General features: G+C 49.2%; 1 protein-coding gene across 2 annotated transcripts; it reads right to left on the reverse strand.

The window, feature by feature from the left end:
* Nucleotides 1-597: 597 nt before the first annotated feature.
* Nucleotides 598-11,064, reverse strand: LOC121436503 (SEC14-like protein 3). Of its 2 annotated transcripts, none has more exons than XM_041636470.1 (12): nt 11,011-11,064; nt 10,095-10,170; nt 9,817-9,860; nt 9,566-9,625; nt 8,458-8,646; nt 7,417-7,512; nt 6,772-6,832; nt 4,975-5,058; nt 2,415-2,521; nt 1,694-1,833; nt 1,438-1,607; nt 598-719 (listed from the first exon to the last, which is right to left on the reverse strand). In XM_041636470.1, the coding sequence occupies exons 1-12, from the start codon at nt 11,062-11,064 to the stop codon at nt 598-600; spliced, it is 1,203 nt and encodes a 400-aa protein (XP_041492404.1). The 2 variants fall into 2 exon arrangements, with proteins under 2 accessions (XP_041492404.1, XP_041492403.1); XM_041636469.1 differs by having other exon boundaries at nt 2,415-2,517; nt 4,968-5,058.
* Nucleotides 11,065-20,046: the final 8,982 nt, after the last annotated feature.

Consider the following 20,046-nt stretch of genomic DNA (forward strand, 5'->3'; position numbering starts at 1 on the left):
TTCTTTTGCTTTGGGGAAAATTATTTTAATTGCTGAAAATATGTGCTGTGAGGTCAAAAGGAAGGAGGTGTTTATGGGAATAATGGGTGGGGCCCGTGCCCATGGGTCAGGCAAAGTCAGGAGTATGCGCCTCCTGCCAGAGGTGAGGAGCTTTTGTGTCTGAAACTCCCAAAAGGAAACCTCTGTCAGGTTGCACGGCCTGGGTCGTTGCCAAGTGCGGATCTGTCCGGGGTGCTGAAATCTGCTGTTGTATCTCCTTCTTATGATTCCCGTGAGCCACTGGTCTCTGCCTGCTGGTCCTCTGTTTAACCTACGGGAATACACTAAGAGCCTACTATATAGCGAGTGGAAGTGGAAAGGGTTCAGATAATCTTCAGCTCGAGTTGCTTACAGCTCACAGGGAGGGAGTCAAGCACAACTATCTTAGGCTAGATGAAGCCAAGCAGAGACATTTCCCTATTCCTGGGCCTCTGTGACACTCTCTTTCTCTGCTCACTGGTATCACACAGTCAGCCGGACTAATGATCAATTGTAGAAATGAAAGGAAGAGTAGAGAGAAAACTGAGGTTCGGGGTCTCTGAGAAGCAGGACATCCGTCTAGATAGGGGTGAGCTCCTCATCGTATTTCTGCATGCCCTCGTCTGGGAGAAGCACTTCCACCGTGAAGCTGACTTTCTTGGCATGCACAAAGCTATAGGTATTGTCAAAGCGCAGGACATCTAGGAGACAAATGGAATATTAGTTCCCACTGGCTGTGCCTGCAAAGCTGGTACGACTTCCCACCTCCCACCGCTCCTTTTACTTCCCCATGGGACCCAGCATCCTGGGCAGAGCCTGTAAGCTGACGGTCCCTCCTCCTGGCATTCACCCACAATGGGCTTTAGTTGCCTCAACAGTGAGAACAATGGGTGTTAATTACATCCCATTGTCTTCACAACTGCACACAAACATGAAGAGACATGAGAGCAACAGAGGCTTTCCAGCCCTCCTGGACAAAGTGGGGGCCGGGCATAGCCCGAGGTAATGGTCTTAATCCTCAGGCCCTGGGTGACCCAGCAAATGATCCTTCCCAGATTGGGCAGAATTTGGCACTTGTGCACCCACACTGAGGCTGAGGAAACATGGCATCCTGTTTTGAGGCTGTGCATAAGTTGGCTTACTTCTCATGGCCTCAAATGGGCAAAGAAAACCATGCCCTATTATCCTTTGTTTGTTTCCTGTGGCCCAAGCACTCTCCATCCCTCAGGGATGTGTCTCTGACCCTTGGTGCACATGAGGTGTCCATGAATATGGCTTGGGAATGAATGAAGGCTCTGACCTGGACTGTATGCCCTGATATGTTTGTGGGGAAGGGGACCACTGCCCATGTTCATCCTTTAAGCCATGTGGAAGGTAGCTCCTATTTTCAGAGCCCGTGCACGACTGGGGTGGACTTACAGACGCCAGCCTCTGAGCAGGTGAGGCTCCCATCCTCAGGTACCATGTGAGCATTGTAGCGCTGGCTGGTTAGCACCTCAGTCATCTCCCCGGCCTTCTGCCTCTCCCCCATCTTGGTCTTGAGGAAAACTCCGAAGCCGATGTCTGCACCATCAGATGAGAACTGCCACCTGTGAGAGGTCAGGTTGCTGCTCAGTGTGATGGGTCCCTGAGGGGTCAGAACCCAGCCAGGGGAGGAGCGACGATCTGTCCCTACCTGAGGACACAGCCTGGAAACAGGATCTCATATTCCACCTGGTGTGAGGAGCCACGGCTAATCTGCACTGAGTGCTCGTACTGAGTCTTCACCTGGTCCCGCACATACATGGACTTGGGGATCTCCCCACCATAGTTGATCTAGAATAGATTCTGGAGTCATTTTTTTCTTTCTTTTTTTAAAATTTTATTTATTATGTACACAGTGTTCTGTCTCCATGTATGTCTGCAGGCCAGAAGAGGGTACCAGATCTCATTGTAGATGGTTGTGAGCCACTACGTGGTTTCTGGGAATTGAACTTGGGACCTCTGAAAGAGCAAGCAGTCAGCGTTCTTAACCTCTGAGCCATCTTTTCAGCCCCTCTGGGGTCATTTCTTGTACCAGAGATACTTCTTATCATCACTGGGAAGATTTCTGCTCCCCTTCTCCAAAGCCTTTCCTGGCTCTCTAGGCTGGGCCAGCACTTCCGCTGGAAGCTTCTTCTTCCAGCTTATTCCCAAATCAAAACTCCATTTCACCTCTTTCTGCGTATCTTCTCAGTAGCTCCCACGAGTCCTAATAAGCTGGATCACCCCCCCCCCATACCCACACACCCACTAGCTGAATACCTGGTCTCTATACCCTGGGGTCGGTCTGGATTCGTTTGTGGAATGAATAGGTGGACGGGGAAGTCACCCATCTCTGTTCCTCTAACCCCTTCCTGTCCTCAGGCTCTGTGTACCTTGGTCAAACATTTGGGGTTCCCATCTGGGTCAGTCAGAGTTCCCCCAAAATGAGCAGGCAGCTCCTCAGGACTGATGAGTTTCAGCAGGCCTTCTTTCCAGCTGTCTAGGTGGAGGGAGATGAATCGTAGTTATCACATGTGGAAGAACCAAACAGTCCCCCACATCCGCCAACATACCCTGAGCTTGTTGCCAGGGATAACTGCCAGGTCTCCTTGACCCACTGTGGCTGTGGAATATTCCTTCTCTCCAGTGGGAAATAGGAAACCCCTGGAATGCTGGGCTAAGTGTACTGAGCCTTGTAGGGCACCCAGGGGAATAGAGGGCATAGACTTGGGTTCACATCGCACCAGGATTTGGTGCCTCCCCACAACCAGGCTATCTTGTCATCCGTCAAGCTCTCCTTCATAGTGAAACCAGGTGGAGGTAGGAGTTGGGGTATTGGGAAAAAAGAATATTGAAGAACATAAGACTCCCACCCCCACGTCTAGATCCTCAGCTCACATAATCAGATGATCTGAACATTCTGCTTGGGAGATGGTTTTCCTCCAAGCTCAGGCTCACTGATTTGTGTTAGAGAGTTAGGGTTTGTTGTTATTGGTGGGGTTTTTTCCCCCTCATTTACCCTATCCTATCTCTCTGTCTGTCTTTCTGTCTGTCTACTTATTTCATCATGCAATGGATGTTTCCAGGGCCTCACATATGCTGGGCAAGTACTCTGTGGCCGAGCTACACTCACAACCCACCTCTGCCACTTTTAAAAGCAACTCTTGTCAGAGCAATGGCATACAATGGTGGTCTCAGCATCCATGAGACTGAGGCAGGAGGATGGTGAATTTGAGGCCACTTTGTCTCAAAAAACAAAACAAAAATAAATAAAAAGTAATTATTTTTCTTATTTATAGTAATATGAGAAAACATAAAACTGAGAAAACAGGAAAATACAAACAATACCTTTTTTTTGTTTTTTTGTGACATGGTTTCTCTGTAACTTTGGAGCCTGTCCTGGAACTAGCTCTTGTAGACCAGGCTGGCCTCAGACTCACAAAGATCTGCCTGCCTCTGCCTCCCAAGTGCTAGGATTAAAGGCATGTGCCACCATCACCCGGCATACAAACAATACCTTTACAAGCAGGATCTATTAATTTCTCTTTGTTTTGCATATACTTGTTTTATTATTTTTTAAATTATATTTATTTATTTTGTGTGTGGAGAGGTCACATATCACAGCATACACGAGGATGTAAGAGAATTCTCCTTCTACTGTGTGGATTCTGGGATGGCTGGCCCTCAGGTCATCAACCTGGGGGCAGCTGAACCATCATTCCAGTCCAGTACAACTTAGAAAAACAAATTATATTGTCCATATGGCTTGTGTGTAGGTGCACATGTGTGTGAACATGGACAGGCACGTATGTTCACCTTCGTGGAGGTCAGAGGGAAACCTATGGCAACATTCTTCAGGGCCTGTCTACTTTGATTTTTTTTTTTTTGAAACAAGTCTCTCATTGGCCTAGGATCACCAATCAGGCTAGGCTTCAAGCCAGTGAGCCCTAGGGATCTTTCTGACTCCACATCCTCAGTGCTGGGATTACCAAGTGTGTGCTAACACACTCAGGTTTTTCTTTGTACCATGAATTCTGAGGCTAGAACTTATTCCACCATGCTTCAAGGTACACAGTCACTGAGTAGGCCTTCTCTATTCACAGTATGTGTGGCTTTCTGATCTACTTCCATTTTTTCCCACTTGACAATATTTCTTTTTTAAAAAATATTTATTTATTATGTATACAATATTCTGTCTCCATGCGTGCCTGAAGAGGGCACCAGACCTTATCACAGATGGTTGTGAGCCACCATGTGGTTGCTGGGAATTGAACTCAGGACCTCTGGAAGAGCAGGCAATGCTCTTAACCGCTGAGCCATCTCTCCAGCCCCTTGACAATATTTCTTTAGTCACTATTCAGTTGTGAATTTCTGGGTAGGATGGTGCACTCTTGTATCTACTGGAAGAAGAGGGATCAGGAGTTCAAGGTTCTCTTTGTTTACTTACTGAGCCTGAAGTCAGCATGAGCTACACAAAACCCTGCCTCAAAGAACAAAACAAAACAACAAAAAGCAGTATCATCCTGCAGCACAGCTCCTGCGGCTACCCAGAATCCACCGAATGATGCATCTGTCTGCACCTGTCCAGACCTCTGTGTCAGACTTCCTTCTCTGAGTCCTGGCTATATCTCCTGCTTTTCCTCCTCAGTCTGAGCTGTCATTAGAAGCACTGGCTGGATGTGCAGGTGCAGAAGGGAAGCCAGGGCACGTAGAGCCAAGGTTGAGAAGCAACAGAGCAGAAACTTATAGGTGCAGGAGGCACTCACCCGAGGGTGAAGGCAGGGTATAGGGCCTAGGAAATGACTTGGCTCTATGTTATGAGCCCCATCTCACCACGGGGAAGAAGGAGCTTGTGACTGCAAGCACATGTTGAGTGCTGGCAGGGATGATGGACCACCGTCACTTTAAAGCTTATGTGTGAGGCACAGGGATGGGGGCCCTGGAACAACTTACTTCCCAACACCACAATTTTCCTCCGTGTGTCCTCACTCAGGAATGGCTTCATGAGGTTGTAGCCCACAGGGAACAGTTTGGTAGCTGGAAAGATACAAGAAGAAGAACAGGAGAAATCAAGCCATGGGGCAACTTTTCCACAATGAACACGGCCAGTGATATAGAATCGTAAAGGACCCCTTCCAGCCCAGACTCTGACCCAATCACCAAGAAATAGCCAACTAACCATCCATCCATCCATTGCCTACCTGCCCCACAAATAAACCAGTCACCAGCCTCCTCATCACCCAGCCAATAAGCTAACCAGCCTGCTAACAAATAAATAATCCACCAACTCACATAAGTCAAACTCATCAAGTCAGCCAAACAGAAAATCAATTGGCTGGTCCGCTGACCAACCAGCTGGACAGCTGATTAACGGCTCACTCCAGCTACCAACCATTCACACAAAGAGCCAGCGATCCCAATAACCAGCTGACAATGCAAATTCAGCTGAAGAATAACCTAGCCAGCCATCAACCAACATGCCAGGCACCCACCCAAGCAACCAGTCACCAAAATGATAGCCATACAATCAGCTAAGCTCAAAGTCAGTCAACCAATCAGCCAGCCCAGTCAACTCTCCAATCCATCACTAGTTACTTGGCTAGTCAGCCAACCAACTAGTAAATCAACTGGACAACTAACCAAACAATGAGTTACCTGATGTGGGATTCCCCTCTGTATGCTATTAAAATGTTTTATTACCATTGGTTAGTAAAGAAGCTGCTTTCAGCCAATGGCTTAACAGAGTAAAGTTAGGCAGAAAATTCAGAGATGTATAGAGAGAGTAGGCAGAGTCAGAGAGATGCCATTTAGCCACCAGAGGAGAAAGATATGAGCTGCCAGCCAGAATCTTACTGGTAAATCATGATCCTTGTGATAAAATATAAAATAATAGAAATGGGTTAATTTAAGATATAAGAGCTAGCTAAAAATACGCTTAAGCTATTGGCCAAGCAATGTTTTAATTAATACAGTTTCTGTGTGATTATTTCAGGTCTGGGCGGCTGGGAACAAACAAGCAGCCTCCACCAACAGTTACAAACAAACCTACCTACCCGAGGAACAGCCACTTAAATGGCTAGTGAGCACCCAGAATGGTACCAGGCCTGGGACATACACCACAGGCATAGGCTTAGAGCCCTTCATAGGGTAGATAACTTGCTCAGAAAAACAGTGAGCTGGGCGGTGATGGCACTTGTCTTTAGTCAGCACACAGGAGGCAGAGGCAGGTGGATCTCTGTAAGTTCGAGGTCAACCTGGTCTACAGAGTGAGTTTCAGGACAGCCAGAGCTACAAGTTAGATCCTGTCTCAACAAACAAACAAACAAACAAAATTATCCCTCCTCCTCAAAAAAAAAAAAAAGAAAGAAAAGAAAAGAAAGAAAACCAGAATGAATAGGAGAATAGACCTGGTGGGGTAGGCCTGTAATCTCATACATTATGAAGGCTGAGGCAGGAAGACTGCAAGTGTAAGGTCTGTGTGAGCTACGGAGTGAGTTCAAGGCCAGCCTGGGCACCTTAGGGCCAGAGACAGTCTGAGGAGGGAGAGAGGATCATGGGTGGGAGAGGGGAAGAGGAGCTAGTGAAGCTAGCTGCTACCATTGCCTGAGCCTTCCTCTGTGCAGAGTCAAGCCGTTGGCATGCAGACAGCAAGCAAACCTTCCCACAACAGCCCCAGGGGAAGGCACTGAGCCCCAAGAGTGAATGGCAAAACTGTGGAGGCCCAGGGAGGGGCAGTCACTTCTCACTCACCCTTCACAATGAGCATGAATTTCAGGGTCTCTGGGTAGTTCTCTTCAAGGAGGCCAAAGAACTGTGGAACCAAGAAAACCCTCTCAGAGCCCACACCTTCTCCCCTTCCCCCCTTTGCCATCTCCTGCCTGGAGGGTTTCCTTTTCGGTATTACCTCCATTGGCCTCTTAAGGGAACCTTTTCACTCAGACTAAGAGCCAAATGCTCATGGGAACCACGCCATTGTTTAAACAGCAGAAGAGAACCGTGTGAGGACATACGTCAGATGTTCAGTGTCGCCTAGCACTGTGCACATGCTTTACAGACAGACTCTCCGAGTCTCCTGGTCTCACTGCCCTCATTCTGGATGTGAGGACCCTGAAGCATAGTGGGGGCCTAGGGTAGAGCTGGGTGTGTGTGACCTGCCAAGGGACTGACAGGTGGAAGCAGGCCCTGTGCTCTCCTAAGATCTACTCTGCAGACACTCTAGGAGTCCTACTAAGGTTTCCTTGGTGGGCGGGGCCTAGAAGGAAATCACCTTTTATTAATTTGTGTTCTAAGTAAACTGCAAGGTCAAAGCAGGCCAAGCGTGTCACCCAAGTGTGTGTGTGTGTGTGTGTGTGTGTGCCCGAGCGCGAGTGCACATCCACCACTGGGCTTCCTCACCTCCTGGTATACTTCCACCAGAGGTTTCCAGAAGTGCTTCAGTCCCAGACCCTCACAGTCGAATATCATCACAATGGTCTCAATCTTCCTCCCCAGCTGTGAGGATGAGCAAGGGACAGAGCCAGGGTCAAAGTGTAGGCTTGGGAACTGGAGACCCAAGTATATGACCCTCAGGGTGCTTCCAAACCTCCACTCTGTCCTCAAAGTAGCAAGTGGAAAAGAATGAACATATTTCCCCACTCATCCACCCACCCATCCACCCACCCACCCACCCATCTATCCACCCATCCATCCATTCGCCCACCCATCCATCTATCACCTACCCACCCATCCACCCACCTACCTATCCATCCACCCACCCACCCATCCATCCACCCACCCACCCACCCATCTATCCACCCACCCATCCATCCATTCGCCCACCCATCCATCTATCACCTACCCACCCATCCACCCACCTACCTATCCATCCACCCATCCTTCCTTCCACCCATCCTTTCACCGACAATAGCTTGACTTAATACTTTTAAAAAACTTTATGATGGTGTGAAGAACACATTCAGTCAACTCCTTAGTCTGATTGGTGAGTTTTGATTTTTTTCTGGTCTAGCAATATTCAGGATGGTGTTGTCTTCTGGGGTCCATCTGTATTCTAATGAAAACACTCTGCACACACCTGAGGCAGGCTAGTTAGTCTACGCTATGATGCTGAGTGGGTCAGAAGTTTTAACTTTATCTCCAACTAGTGTTATTTTAAACTTAGAGTTTTTATTTGGTTTATTAAGATGGACCCCATCATAAGCTGGAGAACTTCCTAACTGTTATCATCCCTTACTCTTTGCAGACTGTCCTGCCAAGGGTGAGGCTCAGAGAGGTCGGAAACTTCCCAGGTTCACACAGCTGATAAGCAGTGGAGCTTTCTGACCTGAGATGAGAGTCCTCTGACCATGATAGTAGAGAACACTGGTGTGTTCTCGGGACCACCAACCCTGGTCATCTCTCCTGCTTCCAGTCACCCATCCTATCCAGTCAGAACCTCACCCGCTCTGTCTGCAGGTCACACTCGTGCAGGATGCGCTCACAGTCCCTCATCTTGGTCTTCAAAAGGTCCTGCTTGGTGACTGAGAAAAGCAACCCTTTGGGGTCCAGTGGCCCAATGATGTCGTACCAAACGGGGCAGCCATCACGGTCATAGCCACACAGGCCTCCAGGCATGTACTTCTGGATCACCTGGACGTGGAAAAATACATGACACTTGGCATCATACACCTCTCTGGAACCCCCAGTACCAGCCCAGCCTGACTTCAGGCTTCTGGGCTCGTTGGTCCTGCCTGTAGTGCCATCCATGTCTTGTTTAGTGATAGAGGATGTCAATTCTGAAGGTCAGCAGATATGGTTCAAACACAGACACTGGTGTTTCTCTGTTCCATGTCCTTGAGCAAGCGATGCCACCTTTCTGAGCTCCATCCCACCTCCTCTTGCATAAGATGGCTCAGATTCTTGCTTTCTGATAAATTCTGGCAGACATGGCATACTGTCTACACCTCTGAGATCATGTTACTGTGACCCCATTGTGGGTACCACTCTTACCAGTCCCTTGATGGATTGTTGCTTTCTCACCTGGACAGGATGCTTTGAAACTCTGGAGTGGGTAGAAACACAGAGGGACTGACTGGCCACAGTGTCTCAGGTACAAGTTTGAGAGGCCAAGCAGGGCTAAATTCAAACCCCAGCCTCACCATGGGACTGTGGGACTTCGGGCAAGTTGCTGGATTTTTGCTGGATGCAAGGGATGATAACACCTGTCTCATAGTGTTCAGGTGATTAAATGAACTCATACTGGGACTTATTATTATTATTATCATTTTGGTTTTTCATAACAGAGTTTCTTTGTGTGACCCAGGCTGTCCTGGAACTCACTCTGTAGACCAGGCCTCAAACCCAGAAATCCACCTGCCTCTGCCTCCGAAGTGCTAGGTGTCTGCCATCATGCCCAGCCAATGATGGAACTCTTGAAGCAGGGATTTTCATTACTCTTACAGAAAAGGCCCTGTGGGGTTAATGGCTTCCAAGGGCATCTCTGCTTGTTGACCTCCCTCATGGTCTCCAGTGGCCAGAAGCTGCTTGAGTGTTTGGGGGTGGGGCTCACCTCTGGGGGCTGCCAATCAAGGATGTGATCAATGTCCATGGTCTTCCGGAACTCCATGTACTAAAAACAAAAGGGATGGTTAGGGCCCATGAGGCTCCCAGCTCCCTGAAAAGGGCATGGATGTAGGGGTGTGAGGCATTGATTTTCCCCACGCTGCCCCCCATATAAATATCATCTCCAAATTCTCGGGCTGATGCTTTCCCTGCCCCCCATATAAATACCATCTCCAAATTCTGGGGCTGGTGCTTTACCTTGCGAAGCATGGCCTCTGATTTCTGCAAGTCAAAGCTCCGAGCTGAGGAAAGATGGGGGAAGGTGAAGATGGGACAGGGCTGCGCTGCTTTGCCCCTAACAAGTCAAAGCAATGGGGGACCCTAGGAATTTGATAGGAACTCCACTCTCCTAGACCTGAGCATGTGAAACAGGATGGTATGGTCAGATCCTGAGAGCCACGGATTGTGATGGAGCTGTGGGGACCCAGGCCCTCTTGCTGTCCCCTCATCTTCAGTAACCCCACCTCTTCCCTCACCTCGGAGCCAACGAAGAAGAAAGTAATCATCAGGGTTGGGCAGGGCAGGCAGCACATCCTGGACGTTTTCTCGGAACTGGAAAGAAAATGCCTGTTGGTGAGTTTCTCACACCGAGCCTTGGCCTCTCCACTCCAAGATTCGGTAATCACCTCTCCTTTGCTCTCTCCCTCAGCCTGACAGTGGTGTAGGTGGGTGAGTGCATGGACAAAGGCAGAATGGAGGGACGAGCGAATGGGTGGGTGGAAAGAAAAAATGAAGGATCAATTGATCAATGGATGGATGGATCTATGTATAGGTAGGCAAGTGGAGAAAAGGAGAGATGGGCTGTGAACAGGACAGAGAAATGGGGGGGGGATGGGAGGAGAAATAGAGGGCGGGCAGCTGAGTAAAGGGGGCCGCGTGTGTTTTCCTAGCTCCCTGTGCATTCTCTCCTCTTCCTGTCTTTTACAAAGACATGGATTTGAAGGAAGGAAAGGTTCGTGATCAAGCGTCCTCTTCCCTTCAGCCATGGGCACACCAACGCTCTGTCTGTCTATCGGATCTGGAGCCTACGGACTGGCTCTCCTTTCAGTCCCAGGAAAGGAGAATCCACCAGAGGAACAACAGCTGCATGCTCAGCTCCCACCCGGGGCTAGGGAGGGAGGAGGGGGGGACTGCCAGGCAGAGCTCTGGGGTCGGGCTCTTGGGCAAGCTCAAGTTTACTTCTGTAATGTCACCCACATGTTATATTTGCTCTGTCAGGACTGATGTCACAGAACTGCGTAAGATGTGACCCCTTAAGAGGTGACGGCAAAGAGACAATGTCAAGGACATTCAGAGCCAACAGATGGAGGCAGGGTCCAGGGATGCTTTCTGCCTCACTCTAGGCCACTTTCCTCTGAGGTCCTATGGGGGGTCGGGGACATCTCTTCTTACCTTGGCCAGGGTCTCTGCCTGTTTGGGGCTTAGGTCTCCAACTCGGCCACTCATGGTGCTGGCTGAGACTGAGGAACAGTGACCACTGCAGGCAGAGGCCCAGCCTCGTCTGTCTGTCCAGACCCAGCTGGAGCCTTTTGCCCCCACTTCTGGGTGTGGCTCAGGCACCTCCTCCAGGCCAATTCTTTAGATTGGACATTACATAACTAGGATTAAGTGAGGTCCCGTGCTTGGCTCTGGGACAGGTCTGGAGCAAACAGCAGGCCCAGAGGCCCTCTGCCAGATGAGGTAACTATGAAGGAAGGAGTCTGGCCTTCTCTGTGGACCCCCTCCGCACTCTCTGGCCTCCAGTGACCACTGTCCTGGAGAAGGGGCAGTCCCGTGGAGGATGAGCCCCACTCCTCAGAGGTACAGCCTTTCCCTAAGCCTTAGTCTCCTCATGCTCCTAAGGAAGGAGCTCCCAAAAGCCTCCACTGGCTCCTGCAGGGTGGGAGTCTGAGGCCCTGCAGCCTACTGAGCGCCCTGCATGGTGTTCAGAGTTGGGAGGAGATGCTCACACCCCTCACCTGCAGCGAACACTCACAGTCAAGAGACAGACAGTCTGTGGGATGGGATGCAGTACTGGATAGAGCTTGCCTAGTGTGCCTACAGCCTTGGGTTCGATTCCCGGTACTGCAAAAAGGAGAGAAGACAGGCTGCTGAAGACAGAAGACAGAACTCAAAGGTCTATGCTGAAGGCTGGTCTTTTTCATAGGGCCATTGCTACTTTTCTGATGTCTTTCAAATTCTGTTGCGAGGAACTGGTCTTATAGACTTGACCACAGGGAAAGGCCAGGCACCCTCCCCCTGTGTCTACCCAGAACCCCGTGTGTGGGGCCTCTGGTTATGCACAGCTCCCATTAGTACTGAGGGTTCCAATGGGTCAGGAGCATGGCCTTGGGGGCAAGGATGTTTTGGGGAGATTTTCATTTATGGCCGGGAAGAAGTATCTACCTGGAGTGAAGAAGCTGGTGGGCCATCCACAGTCAGTGCGCAGGGAAGCCCAGAAGTTTCCTGTGTCCTTTGCTTTCTGTCCCTTTCTGCATTCTACCACCACACGGGCCTGAGGCTAGCCCTGCTCTAGATTTCCTTGTAACACCTTTCAGCCTAGTGTTTCCTGGGCCCCTCGTCTCTGACAGAGGACCAGCTCTGCCCAGTGTTTCCTGGGCCCCTCGTCTCTGACAGAGGACCAGCTCTGCCCCCTAACACAGATGAAAGCACTGACTGCCTGGGTTTCTATGCATTGCTAGGGGATTGCCCCCTTCCCCTTCTCTGGAGCCCTGATAAGGAAAAGGCCATCCTGTCAGTTACTGTCTCTAGGAAAACCTTTAACCCAGCATATGCCTATCGTCTCAGCACTCAGGAGGCTGAGAGGGGGGGTGAGAGGTTGTAAATTCAAGGACAGCCTGGGCTACACAGCAAACCAAACACCAAGCAAGCAAAGCTGTCTCAAGAGACTGTGCATAGCTAGAGATGATCCTGGGCTAGCCTTAGCTAACACAGCTAGGTTAGACCAAGCCACTGTCCCAGGTCCACTATCCCTAAACTAGAGCATCCTAGATGTACAATTTTGGGGCAATCCTGGGCCTCTTTTCTGAGCTATCTTGGAGTTCTTTAAGGAGGTGGATGTGGGACACTCTAGATGCTGTCTTCTGGCACCTTGCCTGACTTGTGGCCCCGATACAGTTGGGTCCACAGGAGAAGGAGTCACCTTTGGCCATTTCCCTCTGTCTGGAACACCTGATGTGTCACTCTGGAGCAGTTAGGTAACTCCCCACCCCCACCCCCACTTCACATTCCAACCACCCACTTCCCTCAGGCGGCGGCCTGTGGAGATTGGGTTCCAGAGCTGCTCTGTCATTAGCTCCTAATCCTGCCAGGTTCCCACCAGTCTCCGTTCTCTCCCTAATCCCTCTGATGGGAGGCGACCCGGGACTCCGAGGCTGGGGACGAGGGGCAGAAAGAGAGGAGCTTGGGTCTTCATAGGAACTCTGGGTCCTTCTGACTGGGCCGTGCATTGCCGAGCCGTCAGCAGAACTTCCTACGATGGCGGGCACTGTCTGTCCTAATTAGCACATTTAGTAGTCACTCCTGTGGGAAACAGCAGAATAACGAAGTCTGGGCTTTCTGCGATTGCTGTTGTGAGACTGTGGTTCCCAGTGGAACCCAGGCTGGCTTCAGACTCCAGAACCTTCTGGTTGACCTCCCAAGTACCGGGACCACAGGGTTGCACTGCTGCCGCCAGTTTATAAACCTGAAGGCAGGGCCCATGCTGGCTGGGTGCTGACTGATTACCAGTGTCTGCACCACCAGCTGCTAGAGCTGTGATTTTAACTGATTTTTCCCCCAATCCCCTTTATTTCTCTCTGGTGTTGGAGAGTAAGCCCAGGCCTTAGACTAGGCTATGCAGGTGTCTTACCACTGAACTACACTGTGCCCGGGGCCTCTTTTAACTTTTTATTTTGAGACAGGGTCTCACTAAATTGTTCAGGATGGCTTTGTATTCACTCTGTAGCTCAGCCAAACTTTGAACTTGTGATCTTCCTGCTCAGTGTCCCAAGCAGCTGAGATCACAGGTCTGTACCATTGGGCCTGGCATTTATTTGAACTTTAATTCCCCCATGTGGCTTATAGCTAGCATGATCACATTTAGTAAGGTCGTGCCACACACCACGATGAATTCTGAGCACAGTATCTCTACTAGACATAAGCAACCCCCTAGAAGGGGTGGGCACCATTGTTTAGCATATTCTACAGATGGGCAAGTAAGGCATGGCATGGAGCTCACCCAGGGACTTGGCTGTCCCACAGCCTCAGCTCCAGGAGTTTCACACTGGTAAAGGACTGTGGGAGCCAGAGGGGTCGAGGACACAGGAGAACACAGCCCACAGGAGCCATGCTCATAGGCGCTCACAGAGACCGAGGTGACAAGCTCCACCCCTACCCCTCATCTTTTACCCCACTGCAAGCCTTAACACTGGGCTTGGGGACATCCGAGAGCTCGGTAAACAGCTGGATGCATGTTGAGTCCCCACCTCCGCACACGCCCTGGGCTGCCGAGAATGTGGACCCAACTGAAGTTTAATGTTCCCTTCCTTTGAAACAAAGGACCTGGGGAAGGAGCCCACCTGCACATGCCCAGAACTACCCTCCCCAGGTAAACACCCCAGGCTGCATTGAACAACGCATTTGCCAAGGATCTAGGGGACCAAGGCAACCACAACAACACGCATGAGTAAACACAGGTGGGGGAGTTGACAGAACTGCCTTGCCTCACCCAAGAACCTTCTAGGTTTCTAGGCGATGGGAAAGGACTGCTCTCAGCAACTCCAGTGTCCATCATTCCTGCCCACTTTCCCTAAAGTAGATCATGCTGGAACCAGCTAAGAGAGTCTGCAGGGAGTGCAGAGGCCTCCGTGTGAACAGACATGTTAGGAAGAAGCAGGCAGGAGAGAGCTCAGACCACAGGAAGGGAGGCACAGGGGTGTGTGTGGGGGGGGGGGAGTAGGGTGCACATGCTGTCTGTCACACCCTCTGGCAGTTCACTTGCCAGGCTTTATAACCCTGGGGCAGATTTATTTATTTGTTTATAATTTTTTCCAGTGTTGGGGATCCAATCCAGGGCCTAGGGCATGCTGGTGGGGAGCTCCACTACTGAGCTTTTGTTAGGGAAGATGCGAGAAGGGTTTAAGGAAATAAGATCTACACACACAATAGAAATCTTTCATTCTTTATATACAGCTTGGTGATTTTTTTTTTTTTGCACACTCACTGGGTTGTGTGCAAACGTCTAGTCTAACTGTAACAAAGGTTCGGCGGCGGCTTTGGCTACACAGCATGGAGTTTCACTCGGGCCTTTGACAAATAACTAAAAGGATAAGCGTGGGTCTCTGCCTTCATGTCACCATTGTCTTCTTCGTTGCCTTAAATGTTGGGTCGGATTGCGGCTCATCTCTCTCCACAGCTATGCTTATTTAAAGTGTCTGCCTAGGGACAGGAGAGAAAGTGATGTCAGGGGACCTAAGTTTGGTTCCCAGCATCCTTTCTGGGCAGTTTGTAAGAGCCGGTAATTCCAGCTCCAGGAGAATCTGACCTCTCTGGTCTCCAAGAACACCTGCACACACGTGCACACATAACAAAATAAGTCTTGGAGAGTCTGTCTTAAAGCTGATGATACAAAGTTGAATTGCCTTAAGTAAAGAGGTTCCACCCCTCACCCAGAGTGCCAGGCTGAGTTAGAAACTGAAGTTGCTCCATCAAGGAAGAACAATCGTATCCAGGGAAACCAACTGCTCCTTCCAGCAATGAATTTTTCTAAATCCAGAAGAAGCTTGCAGGACTTAAACCAAAACAATTACCAAGCTGACCACAGTTTAACCAAGAATGCCTAATAATGCTTACTTAATTTTTTTTCCAGACAGGATCTCATGCAGTCCAGGTTCTTCATGTAGCCAAAGGTGACTTTGAACTTCTGATCCTCCTTCCCAGACCCTCCAAGTGCAGGGATTACAGGTTTGTGCCCTGCCCAGGTAACATGCATTTTTCTTCCCCACCTCTGAGTTTGTTATTGCCTTGTACAGCCTCAAGCTCTTGTTAGGTCCTGGAAAATGGGCTGGTAGTCATCCAGTTTCCAGTGTGCTAACACTGGATAATAAAATCCGTCCCTGTCTCACCAGTACTATTTTGTGTGTGTGCACACATGTGTGCAAGTGCTCGGCACTCACCTGGTGCATGTGTGTGTGGAAGCCAGAGGTCAGAATCAGGTATCTCTACCGATAGGATCTCTCTGTGTAGCCCTAACTGTCCTGGAATTTTTTTTTAAATATTTATTTATTTATTATGTATACAATATTCTGTTTGTGCGCATGTCTGCAGGCCAGAAGATGGCACCAGACCTCTTTACAGATGGTTGTGAGCCACCATGTGGTTGCCGGGAATTGAACTCAGTACCTTTGGAAGAGCAGGCAATGCTCTTAACCACTGAGCCATCTCTCCAGCCCCTGTCCTGGAAATTTTTGTAGACCAGGCTGGCCTTGAATTTACAGAGATCTACCTGACTCTGCCTCCAAAGTGCTGGGATTAAAGGCATGTGCAGCTATGCCTGGTTTGCTCTGTTACTTCTTAAGGTTGAACACTGTCTCCCATGGAACAGGCTCTGGAGCTTCTTCTGTCTGTCTGTTGGTGGACAGAGCACTTGGGCGCCTTCCACTTCCTGATTGTGAACAATACTGCTAGGGACATGTTTTTGTGCAAATTTTATGGGGGCATATGCTTGTCAATCGGTTGAGCTGAATGCACAAGAAAGGAGTCCTTGGGTTGAATGCAGGCTGCCCTGCAAGGCAAACACAGAGCTTTCTGTTTCCAGATGGATAAGGTTCTACCTTCTCATCCTCTCCAATGTTTGTTATTTTCTGTTTCTAGATACATTCCTATTCTGGCCATCCAAGGGACTCTTCAAGATTGTAGCCTCGACTTGTGTTTCTCTAACCACGTTAGAGCCTTTCGTGTTCTGTGTGAAGGAATGGTGACTCTATTTTTCAAAGATAGGCTGGAGAGACACATGCCTCGAGCACTCTGGGCCCTGAGTTCTAGCCTCAGTACTGAGAAAAATCAAAACAAATTTTTAAAAATACCCTCTCTGTATCCTTCTTCTGGATGTGGACTGAAGGCCAGTTATGCTTTTCTTGGTACTCGGGGCTTCATTGCTTTCTCTGAAGTTCCCAAGCCTTGTCTCGTGGCTACTCTTCCCATGTAGGTGACCTCCACTCTGGCCTTTTCTTTTCTTTTTTTTTCTTTTCTTTTCTTTTCTTTTCTTTTCTCTGTCTTCCTCCTCTAGTCAGCTGCAAGATTTGTAGCTTAGCTGTCCTGATTTTGTTGTTGCTTATTTGTTTTCAGTTCTAATTTTTTTCATTTCTTTTTTAAAAAGACTTTTTCTTAATTTAATTTAAAAATAAGGGATTTTATTTTTTTGCCAGAAGAGGGAGTCAGATCTCCAAGAACTGGAGTTACAGTAGTCAGTTGTGAGCAGCTCTGCATGGCTGCTGAGAATTGGACCCGAATCTTCTGTAAGAGCGGTGTGAGCTTTAGGCTGCTGAACTAATCCCTTCTTTCAAACTCAAATACAATTGTCCTCAACTTTCTTTTTTTGGGGAAAAAAAACTTTACAAATTTTAATTAATTAAATAACTGATTAACTAATTCATTAATTTTTGAGAAAGAGTCTCCTGTAGACCAGACTGGCCTCAAACTCACCACGTGGCTGATGATGACCTTGAATTTATAACCATCCTTTCCACCTCCCAGATGATGGCGCCATGCCCAACTTTATACATAAACTTTGGGTCTATTTCTTTTAACTGCTATAAAAATGTACCTTGCATAATTTTTACCAGTTCAATATTTTCTGTTTGTTTGTTTTTTCGAGACAGGGTTTCTCTGTGTAGCATTGGCTGTCCTGGAACTTGCTTTGTAGACCAGGCTGGCCTGGAACTCAGAAAACCACCTGTTTCTGCCTCCTGAGTGCAGCGTGTACCACCATGTCTGGCTCCAATCCAATAACTTTTAGTGTCTAATTCAGAGCCATCACTGAAGGGCTCTAGTAGGCCCAAGCCTGGCAAATACTACTCTGAGAAGTCTTGCTCTCCCCATTCCCTTTTCCTTGTTAAACAGATTACATTTCTAAAGCTAAGCACCAAGGTCTATTGCCTTATTTGGCCATTTCCTCCTCCTAAAGCTGACTGCCAAGGTCTAGTATCAAAGTATTGTGTCCAGCAATCAAAAGCCCCTTTTGGTTACTCTAGTTAACATGCCCAACCAAAGCAAACCAACTCATTCTAACACGGGTTTCCCCTTTCTCTTTATAACCTGCCCTTTGCCTTTGGGCCACGTCTGTCTCCTCTCTATCCAGAGGCAGTCCTTTGTCCCTCTGGGGCAAGTATTCTCTCTCCCTGTCCCCACCTTGCCCCCTTTCACCCCCTCTCTTATGTCCTATCTCCTGTCTTTGTCCCTCTGGGGAAAACAAATCATTCTGAGAAGCGGTCTCGGTTTGTCTGTCCTGTGTTGGTGTGTTTGTCCTGTGTCGGCTCTGTCCCTCAGTTGCCTACATTCCAATTGTCGTGCGTTTTTTTTTTTTTTTATCAACAACGGAAACTCTCTGTCCACTAAACAAGTGACATGTGTCAGGACTGCATGTGTGCTGTTTTCAGTGGCCACCCACCTTGTTTTATGCACGCAGAGTCTCTCGCTAGCCTGTAGCTCACCGATTAGGCTAGGCTAGCTGGCTGGCCAGCCCCAAGGACCTGCCTGTCTTCTCCATGTTGGGGTTACAGGTCTGTGAAGCTTTTGAACATGTGTCCAACACAATTCTCAGGCTTCCCAGGTAAACAGTGTGTTAACGGACCAGCCACCAGACACCTCAAATAGAGCTAAGCCCAAGACAGGTCTGGATATACTAATGAACTTGCATTTTCCTCAGCAGGAGTCCAAAACAGCAACGGAGCACCTGATTTTAGAATGGCACCTCCAAAACTGTGGACCAAGGGAAAACGTTTCTCTTTATAAGTCAATTGTTTCAGACATTTTATCACGGCAAGGGAAAGCTATGGAGTCAGATGTCCCTACTTTCAGTCTGAGTACCATCACTGGGGCAGTCACTGTCTCTGAGACCCTAGTGGGAGATGGCCACTAGGTGGGGCAGGACTCAGTAAATGTGTGACTCGTCTATGGCCAGACAGGGCATGGAGCCTGGGCTAGCTGTAGGATGAGTAGAAGCGAGGGTTGAGGCTGACGATGGTGCCATCATGCTGCTTTACCGTATGGAAAAGAGACCTGAACTCTGTTGGGTGAAGGTGGAGGATTCCTGAGGCCTGGGGGCTCCCCAGAACTGTGCTGGGAGAGGGAGTCCTGGGCTGAGGGCAGAGCTCAAGCAAGCAGGATAACCAGGACTTGGGAGATGCAGGTTATCAGGTGAAGCCGGGGCAGGAAGAAGGGTTGTGGCAGGCCATAGAGGGTTTCAGAAGACGTGTGAGCACACAGGGACCCGTGAGGAGTCAGGGAAGGTCTTACACGGAGAAGTGTGAGCCAGCTGTCATTTCAGGGACATTTATGGCTTTGGAGTCTGGGTGGGAAGGTAGCAATGGCCTTAAGTCATCTAAGCTGGAGGTGTAGATGACAGGGCAGGGCCTATGGGAGGAAGACATGGTCCTGTCAGAAAAAATTACCAAGCCGGGATCTGAAGTAGGATCAGACCACCTCTTTCTGCCACTTGGAGCAACCTCAAGAAGGTGGGGCTGGTGGGCCTGGCCTCCTGGACCTCCTGTGAGATAAAGTGGTCCTTCAGGAGGCAAATGGATTCTGTTGAGTCCCTGGTGAGCCAAGGTATGTCTGGCCCAACACTGCTCCCTGCTGGAGGAAGATGGAGGTCACAAGGCCACCAAGCCTACTTGCTCCCACTTACTCAGGCCAGCTGCCCTCAAGTCCATGGGGTTTTGTGTTGTTTCAGTGGTCTAGGGGATTGAACCTAGGCCCTTGCACGCGCTACGCTTATACTCTACCACCAAGCTGTATCCCTGTCCAGCTCCCCAAGTTCACATCTTGCTCTCTCTCCTTTATCTTTTTAACACACAATTTCTCTGTGTATCCCTGTCTGTCCTGGGACTCGCTCTGTAGACCAGGTTGGCCTCAAACTCAAAAGAAATACCTGCTCCTGCCTCCCAAGTGCTGGAATTGAAGGTGTGTGCTACCACCCAGCTATGCTTTCTCCTCTTATGCTGTATCTCAGGACAAGTTACTTTCTGCCCCAGCTCTGGATCTCCTCCCCTGTAACTGTACAGAAAACTTCCTAACGCAGACTGGTCTGGACACACGGTAAGCTGGTCGTGAGCTGGGCTTTTTCTAGCTCCTGGAACTCCATGCTTTTCCTCTGGCCCACACTGAAGCCCCACCCCACACAGCCCTCCTTCATAGAGAACAGGTCAAGTCTGCCCTCTCCTCTCAAGA

This window comes from Microtus oregoni, unplaced genomic scaffold (assembly GCF_018167655.1).
Source record: "Microtus oregoni isolate MIOR12 unplaced genomic scaffold, Mior012 000049F_ref0000343, whole genome shotgun sequence".
Taxonomy (NCBI): Eukaryota; Metazoa; Chordata; class Mammalia; order Rodentia; family Cricetidae; genus Microtus; species Microtus oregoni.

Bases quoted from the DNA above. Each gene is read 5' to 3' on its own strand.
- LOC121436503 (XM_041636469.1), bottom strand. From the start codon at position 11,064: ATGAGTGGCCGAGTTGGAGACCTAAGCCCCAAACAGGCAGAGACCCTG. The intron at 8,647-9,565 runs GTGAGCCCCACC...TTCCACGTCCAG, and splicing joins TTGATTGGCAGCCCCCAGAG to GTGATCCAGAAGTACATGCC. The intron at 1,608-1,693 runs GTAGGGACAGAT...GACCTCTCACAG, and splicing joins TTTCCAGGCTGTGTCCTCAG to GTGGCAGTTCTCATCTGATG.